The sequence below is a fragment of the Diadema setosum genome, chromosome 16, assembly GCF_964275005.1.
Source record: "Diadema setosum chromosome 16, eeDiaSeto1, whole genome shotgun sequence".
NCBI lineage: Eukaryota > Metazoa > Echinodermata > Echinoidea > Diadematoida > Diadematidae > Diadema > Diadema setosum.
In genome coordinates this window covers 314,599-324,091 of record NC_092700.1, presented here as the reverse complement: position 1 = coordinate 324,091, position 9,493 = coordinate 314,599, and the positions used below count along the sequence as shown (strand labels likewise).

The following is a 9,493-nucleotide window of genomic DNA, read 5'->3' as shown; positions in this document are numbered from 1 at the left end:
TATTGTGAACAAATAAGTGTGCAGAATTATGCATTGATCGGGCTCCCACCAGCTCAGCCCCGGCGCATCGGGAAACCGCCGCGGCGGTTTCCCGATGCTGATGTACGAACAACAGCGCCTAACGCCTGCACTGCACTAGGCTCATGCTGATGAATGATAATGTTTCATGTTATTAATTATCCCCGCTCTTTATCCGATCATAAAGTCTAAATCACAAACTGCTGCGCATTCACTTGAACAGAATTCTTAATCAGACCTTTTATTGGTTCTGAAATATTACATCAAAATACGTGTAGATCTATATCTGGATTTTTTTTTCTGTTCAGCAATTGTATATTTTTTTTATATAATTATGTCAACTCAGGAGACAAACTCTGATCATTTGAATTTCAGAGCAAAGTCTTAATTTATTTCAACAAGTAACGTCTACTCTATTGATACAAGTATCATCTTATTAGGTGATTCGAGTATCCTCTCGGATCACCTTCTGTATCTGTACTGATTCTTTGTCTTTCTTCTTCTTCTTCTTTTTCTTCTTTCTCCTCAAAAGTTGTGTAGAGGTTAGCTCAGAAAGTCCTGTGCCTATCAATTTCAAAATTATACCATACGTGTGTCGTGTCTCAAAGACGACAGATCAAGCAAACTCATTGTGATCAGTCGACCGTGACGTCACTATGACGTCATTATATGAAAACACATTTTCATTCATATCTCATTAATGAAACGGAATTTTTCAATGGAATTTACGTCACATATAGTTCAAGTCAAGCTGATTTTACACATATTCTCAAAATTCGTTTATACCCTTTAAAACGTGCGCGTACGCGCGCTTTGAAATATTTGTATGCTCCAATCGTGCTCAAATTTTTTTTTTGCACACGTTTCAGACCATTTGGAGCATTTTTGAAAAATTGAAAAAAAAAAATGGACGGACGCGTACGCGCGCGCGCATATCTGCCCCCCCCGGAATAACGCAGTATCTGACATTTTTGTTGGTTTTCACTTTTTTTGCATAAATATAGCCAGTGGGCAATCCTTCTTCATATGACATATTCAGATTTTTGAAAAAAATGTTTGGAAAGCCACTTTTTATAAAGTTTATAAAACTAAGTAAGAAGTCTAAAACTAAAACTTAACCACTTAGAATCCTAAGTCTAGTAAAGTGTCAATGTTCAATTATCTAGAGTTAATCTACTCCATACCATACTGTCTTAAAATTACAGGGTCTAAATAGCTGACAATAGATTATGTGAAAAATAGGTAAATGGATAAGATAGAGACAGTTAAGAATAAGTTGTATTTTAATTCTTATCTAACGTTAGACACTAACACTAGTGAGACTGGGTTGCGTAAAATGCAATCATGATCCCATTCTGCATGTTAACATTACAACTTACAAGTAAAAAAAAGTTACATTACAAATTTATATGACATAGAACACTTTGGTTTGGTCCAGAAGGAATAGGCCTTGAGAGCGGATGTAACTTCGTTCTAGACCTAACGTTAGATATTTTTTTTTCTAATTAAAGAGTCCTGTCTCGTGTAGAGCTTAGACTATTTAAGTAAACCTTCTAGTCTTTTTTTTTCCGTCAGTATCGTGCATGTATAGCTAGCCTGAGGCTGTAGACTCGTGTAGCCTGCTACGTAGCCAGCCTAGAACAAACGATACATAAAACTAGTCTAGATCGATCTAGGTCCAGACATCCGATTTAGATTTATTTTGGTCTAGACAGACTCTAGTCTAGACTGTATGGATACAGATCTAGATCTAGATGCTAGTTAGCGGCTAGGCCATGTAGCACCACATTACAGCCCTGGCACGCTTCATATTAAACACGTAACGTTACAGCTAGATCGGTCTTGGAATGTTTTACTTTTTAAGTATGAGCTGCAATCTGACAAAGTAAAACGTTCCAAGAACGATCTGTTATTTGTTTGTGTTATGAAGCCTGCTCTGTAATCAGGGCATAAATGGGGGGATGGAGGATGCATCCCCCAGGGCCCAAGGTTGAGGATGGTGCATCATGAATACTTGTACAATGATACATGCATACATAATTATGCCAGAAGATTAATCCTAGTCATTCCGCTGTAGATACTGCGTTTTACCTTGGGGAAATTCGTTCCATTGTAGATACTGCGTTTTTCCTTGGGGAAATCAGTCAATTGCGTGGGGTTTCCCCAAAGTATCTACATTTTCATCAATAACTTAAAAACAAAACAAAAACACAAAATATTTTCCAGGAAAATTGATAGCTAGATAGACTAAAATTCCACAATGAAGGAATTTTTCTAAAGAGTATATTTTTCAGGGGCTTTGGCAAAAATATAAAATGGTGAATATCTCGGTTGTTGAGAAATAGAGCTGGATGTAGATACTGCGTTTTTCCTTGGGGGCAGATATACGCACGCACAGCTCATATGCAATAGAAATTTCCCGTTTTTTTCACTTTGATCGGATGTTTGAAATATCAAGGAATATTTCTACCAAGTTTCAAGTCAATCCGACTCAATATGACGTCATACGGGCCCGTCAAAGTTGAAATTCCGGGCGCGCGTCAATGGCGATATACAGTGCAACTATGCCAAAAAAAACGCCAATTTTAAATCCGATTTTACTCGTTAGGATGGACGGTGACCCCCATTTTCTTTACATATTTTGAAAGCTGATGAGTTGTGCATGTCATTTCATGGGTTGGCGATACTGAAAAAATAATTAAAAGATAATTCTTAATAAGGTAAAAAAAGTAAATTTTCACAATGACGTCATCAAATTTCAAGTTCACTCAAGCGTATCTCACTTATCCTTTGCCGATTTTCACCCTAATTTCACTATGTTGTAGCTTATTAAATGGTCTTTCATAATTGTTTAACACAATTTTGATTGTATGACGGCATCACCTCGTAAAAATGGATTGAAAGTAACCTTGTCAAATTTGACCAGTTTACGTGTTATCTCTATGGGAGTGCAGTTTTTCTGGAAATGAAAATTGACATGACTATCTTTATCGTGCACTAGCTCACTTATGCTTCGGTGAATTTCTCCCAGATTTTAAAATGTTGTAGCTGAGACTTTGGGCTATAGTAATTGTACCCTTTGTTTTTTTCATGCGATGTAGAGATTACGTCAAAAAACTTGGTTGAAATTAAAGCTTATCTTCGATGTATTAAAATATTTTTCTTTCTGCAACTTTCTTTGCAAAAACTCAAGAAAAACGTAGCCTATCACCACCATATTTTGCACATGTTTAGTTCATGTCACGTACATTATTTCATAAAATAACAACTACTTGATCAGACGCCATCTTGGGTATGTAAATTAGGGTCAAAGGTCATAAATGTTTCATCCTGTATCTTGGTGAATACCTGTTTTATTTTTCCCATATTTTGCGCACGTAAAGACCATGTTACAAGGATCATTTCACAAAATAACCACTTTTTGCTCAGATGTCATCTTGTCTGTGCAAAGTGGGGCAAAGGTCATATGTACTTCTTCCTGTATCTTCGTTATGACGTATTATCTCTACAGGGGGGAATTTTTCTAGATGTGAAAATTGACATAATTGTCTTTATCGAGCACTAGCTCACTTACCCTTCGGTGAATTTCCCCCAGATTTTGATATGTTGAAGCTGAGACTTTGCGCTATCGCAAAATTGCCCTTTGTTTTTCATACGGTGTTGGGATCACGTTAAAAAACCTCGCTGACATAAAAGCTTAGCTTCGATGTATTTTCATATTTCTTTCTTTTTGCAACTTTCTTTGCAATAACTCAAGAAAAACAGGCCCTATCAGCCCAATATTTTGCACATGTTTAGTTCATGTCAAGTACATTATTTCATGAAATAACTACTTGATCGGACACCATCTTGTGTAGATAAATTAGGGTCAAAGGTCATAACATTTATTTCCAAATATATCGGATCACCTCATTTGTCAGTGTTGACAAATTCCAAGTGTAGTTTTTTACTGCATCCATTTTAATTGTCTTACATACATCCATTTCTTCTATCAACTCTTTGTCGGTATGCCATGGTGCAAACCCCTGTGTGCCACATTATTGTGAGACTGCAAAGTAGCATTGCTTAATGAGAAATATTATGTTTGCAAACCTATATGATAGCTTTTTTTTATTTGTGTTACATACCCTGGACATGTAACGAGCAAATTTGTAGAGAAAATCCCAAGCTTTGATTTGAAGTAAATTGTATGATAAATCTATGATTTTTTTTCCCTTCAAATTACCAATAGCTACATTTTTGTAGAGGCACAGATTTTTTAACACAAAACAGCGACAGAAACCGGGTTTTACTTACAAAGCTAGCAGGAAACAATGCTCGATAGTCACCACATAAAATCCAAGCTACACGTGACAGGAACAGAATCTTAAGACACTATTCCATCGTACTGTGGAATTTGACGATTCATCGATTGGTCTAAGCTGGTTTGTGCGTTTTTAAGAGCAGTACGCGAACTCACGTCGTCGACTGAGTCAGGCGTCGGAACGTGGCACATGTTATACATTGTAGTGTAGTATTGTTGGGGGTGGGGGGGGGGGGGAGATTGCAAGTATTGGCCGGGTGAACCTGTCATATACTAGTATTGCAAACCATGCCTGGAATGACAGGCCCAGCATCGGGTTTTAGCCCTCTAATGCGTTTGATGACAAACTGGGTGTGAAACCCTATTTCGAAGGTATTCTCTGGGAAGTGGGCGTTGCATTACTAAGCTTGAGCTGTTGTTCTCGTCCCAATCGGCCCTCGTCAGCTGTCTAAATGTTACCGCAAATTTGGATCTTATGGGAAAGGAGTGAAGATTCACCCCATCCTTTGCCGTGTTACTACACCCTGCAACGACGCATCGTCTAGGCATGGTTTACAAGGTGGAGCTAACATCTCCTAAAACAATATTTTTTCTTGCAATCAAACGTTTAACAACCCAACGTCTTGTGAGCAATCAACACACGACAACAGCGGGGTGCGCTAACGGGTACTGACGGGTATACGCGGTGCGGGTGCCTCAAACATTGGCTAAATGTAGTCAGCTGTCGTCTACCACGAAGGCTTCATTCTTGAGATGACGTATGTGATCACGTGACCTACGTTTGTCGAAAGTTGACTTTATTTTAAGGGCGGGGCTTAGGAACTTCGAAATGTGCAACATCAGGGTGAAAAAAGTGGTTTCTCTCTCACACAGATGCTTTCTACAAACAATTGGTGAAAAATGTCAAAGAATATACACATCTTACCTTTCTCTGAACTCAATTTTTTTTTTGGATTTTAGGGCCCCTTTAAATTTGCACTACTTGCGTCCCTCAAAAGCATTAAAGTCCCAAAGCCATTTTTTTCTCACTCGGACACTTTTACTGACAATACAAAGTACTTTGAAAAACAGATTTGGAATAGTATCCTTATTTCCCGAACCAGAGAGTTAAGAACAAAAGTGGTATGTAAAGATGACTTTGGCTTTCTGCAGATCTGCATGAAGTTCTGTATGGATTTGGATGACTAAATATATATGTACATGTAGAATATTCCATCCTTTTTCATGCAGCTTATTGACATGATTATAATACTCTGACTTGTTTGTTTTCAGCAGCTTCACAAACATAAACACACATCCAAACACACACACACACACATTCACGCACATTCATATGCAAAGAATTGCTTAAACGAGCAAAGTTGTGAAAGATGATTGATACAGATTGAACAGAATTAAATTTGTCATAAGACTGTATAAATCGAATGCATACGTGATGTCCCATGCTCAACAGTAAGCACAAATTTCCCTTTCTCGTTGACCGCTGCACAGAACGGGTTCAGGTCCTCTGAAGTAGAACATCTGATCAGCCTGGAAAAAAAAAAACACAATCACACACACACAAAAAAAAAACACCAATGTGTTTATGAACCTGGGTGATGCTGTGAATTTAAACTCAAACAGTGTCTAGCCAGCTAGTTATTACTGCAAGTCTGTATTAACTGTTTACTTGCCTTATGCATCACAAACGCGTAATAATCCCAATGTTTCTCTCTTCCTCAAAGAAAGGTTACACCCCTAGACGAATGTAGTTCTCGTTGAAAGGAAAACTTATTACCTCCGCCAAGGGAGGAGTTTATGTTTTCGTTACCGTTGGTTCGTTTGTTTGTTTGTTCGTCTCTGTGCAAAATAACTCAAAAAGTAGTTAACGGATTGGGATGAAACTTGCAGGAAAGGTTGAGAATGACACAAGTAACAAGCGATTAACTTTTGGTAGTGATCAAACATTTTTCAAACATTTTTCATATACTTCCCATAGGTACAAAAGAAATCGATATGAATGACGTAAATGGAAAAATGAATTAGGTGCAGAAATGGTGTATTGTGAATAGATTAATTATTAACTTGAAGAAAACAAATTATGTGATTATTAAAGGACCAAGACAACCAATTGCAATTAAAGGTGTGTTAACAGTATCTGAAACGATTATAGAAAGAGTAAATGTAGCGTCTTTTGTAGGTATCCAAATTGATGAGACCTTGATGTGGAAGGATCAGATTCAATGTATCAACAAATGCATTAGGCGCAAACTTGGCTTATTTTTAAGTTAAGATACTTTGTTACAAGGCATGTTCTCATGCTTTTATAAAAATTCTTTATACAATCACATATACTTTATGGAATTAAAGTATGGGGAAGTACCTACAGAAGCCATTTAAATTGTATATTTTTAGCACAAAAAAATGGCCGTGAGAGCAATTACATTCCCCCCTTAAGAACAAGTTCTAGGCCATTATTCACCAGTCTAGGAGTGTTAGATGTTCTTGACCTGCATAAGCTTGCAGTGTCAACCTTTGTATATGATCTACACAAGGGACATTTACCACATTCTGTAACGCAATATTATGAGCCAATGAATCATGCATACAGGACTAGAGGCAAAGATCAATCCATGCTTAGACTCCCGAATTAACGACACATGGTACATTTTCTATATCTTTTGTCGGGTCAAAATTCTGGAATAGTTTGCCCAAAAATATTCAGGAGGAAAGAACAAGATCTTCATTTCGAAGAAACCTAAAAAGCAACTTGATGAAGCTAAGTGATGAAAAGAATATTTAGATGTTTCGTTTAATGTACTTTATAGTACAGTTACTTTAGAAGGGTAGACCTTGCAATGAACATTTTAGATATACATGTAGCTATAATGGGAGAACCATTCTCGACTAGGACTTGTGTGCTAACTTTTGGTTCCCCCTTTAACAACATTATCTTCTGTTTTCTATTTTCTAGTTTTTTTTCAGAATCTTTGTCTATGCATATGTCTATAGTACATACTTATTCATTCTCTTTGCCTCTTCAGTGATAAATGTATCACAATGAAACTAAATCAATTATACCACATGTATTCTTATGTAAGATAAATATAAGTATGTAAAACATATGCTTGCATAGCTGTAAGAACCTTGTATATCATTGTATTCTCATAAAAGATTTTCATGCTATTGTACCTTACCCTATGTAATTTCATGTTATCATATTCACATGTATGTTGTTGATAAATTCAACTCAACTCAACTCTGATCCGAGAATTTTTGGGGAATTTGTGAAGGATTTATGATATTTTGGTAGGTGGGGTCAATGAACTTGGGAGTTCAGGCTGCGAGTATTTGAGGTTTGCATGCGCACGCTAAAGTGCGTGCTCTAGTTTCTGCGGTTACAGCTCGTTATTCCGAAGGTTCGTTATTCCGAAGGCTCTTTAGTCCGAAGATTCGTTATTCCGAAGGATTGTTTTTCCGAATTTCATTTTCGGATGAACGACTCTTGGGAATAAAGAACCTTCGGAATAACGCCACAAATGTTCCGAATTTCATTTTCGGATTAACGAACCTCTAGGTATAGGGAATTTGTGTGTTTCGGATTAACGACCCTTCGGAATAACGAATCTTCGGAATAGCGAACCTTCGGAATGACGAACAGTACCGAGGCGCGCCGTGCAGCTGAGGGTTTATGACGTAACAAAGGCTGCTATAATGGGAAATCGGGCGACTTTCAGCACACATTGCTATAAGTAAGTATGGGTGGAAATCACTGATATCTCTATGGAAGAACAAGAATAGTGGTGGAAATGAGTTGCATGCTTAACGGAGTTCTGCGCTCTCAGAGTTTGTATTTATAATACTTCTGATTTCTGTATAATTTTCTCAATACATGAAAGAAGACGTAAGGATGTGATATGAATAAGGACTTTTTACATTGATTTGATTTGATTTGATTTCCAAGTTATGATAGGAAATCTCTTCTGGGAAGCTATGAAAGAGAGCAAAAAAGAAGAATGCAGAGTGCAGTCGGCCTGGGGCCCGTTTCATGAGACTTGTCATCAGTCACAACTGCCACATTTCTATGACAAATTTGCTCTCAGCCAATCAGATGCAAGGATTTCAGTAGCTTGTCACATCTATGACAACTTGTCACTGAAGACAAGTTTAATGAAACGGGCCCCTGGTCTACAGATGGTAGAATTATCGTCTCTTTGAAGTCTGGAAACAACAAAACTGTGAAGAGACAGATACACACAACGGAAGATCTTTTGAAACTCCACTGAACATTTGTTATTACTGTGTACCTTGTTTATATATTGACATTTTCACCTTTTGTACTTCATTATCTTGTTCTTTGCAACGAATAACGATATTTAGGTAGTGTACTTTTACTTCCACTCATTGTTTTGTTACGATATCAACGTTCTAGTAGATTGAAATCATCCGTCTTTTCTTGTGATTTTTCAATAGTAACTGTGTCTGTGTGTGTGAATGTGAAAGTAGCAATGTTTCTTCTACTCAGTCATGGCTTTGTGTAAACTGGGTTTCAGATGCACTGCCATTTAATCACATTTCTGACGATAATGAATTCTGTTGACAATTTAGAGTCATTTCAATTTAACGAAAGAAATCAATATAAATAAAATTGAATCATTAAAGGTTAATCCCTTAAAAATCAATTCAGTGAATCATCAATCACTCAATGTTGATCAAGAAATTATTTCCAATTTTCTGATGTTAATTGCAAATATATGTTCAGTGAGGATTTTCATGCCAAGCAGGCACATATAAACTCTGTCTGTCTTTTTTTTTTTCATATCAATGCAAGAAGTTTCCAGAAAAAAAAAATGATCAATTTGACACCCTTCTTGCTACACTAGACTTCAGTTTTAGCATTATGGCAGTATCTGAAACCTGGTTTTCTTCAAAAACAAACCATAATATGTATGATTTCGATGATTATTCTCTTGTTTATTTATGTAGACCTCCAGGTAAAGTTGGTGGTAGAGTTGCTTTCTATGTTAACGATGAATGCCAATATGCTATACAAAATGATTTGTCATGTATTACAGACAATTATGAAATGCTTTTTATTGAACTTACTCAAAATAATAACTCATTTATTGCAGCATATATTTATCGTCCTCCAAGTAGGCCCTACTGGAATTGTGGATTTCCCTTTTAAATTGA

At 36.8% G+C, this 9,493-nt stretch overlaps 1 protein-coding gene across 1 annotated transcript in view; it reads right to left on the bottom strand.

The window, feature by feature from the left end:
- Positions 1–5,724: 5,724 nt before the first annotated feature.
- The window catches only part of LOC140240180 (uncharacterized), a 128,047-nt gene continuing 124,278 nt past the window's right edge, over positions 5,725–9,493 (bottom strand). The window contains exon 6 of the mRNA XM_072319979.1: positions 5,725–5,851. Coding sequence (XP_072176080.1) covers positions 5,725–5,851 — 127 coding nt within the window. The remainder of the gene's footprint in view (positions 5,852–9,493) is intronic.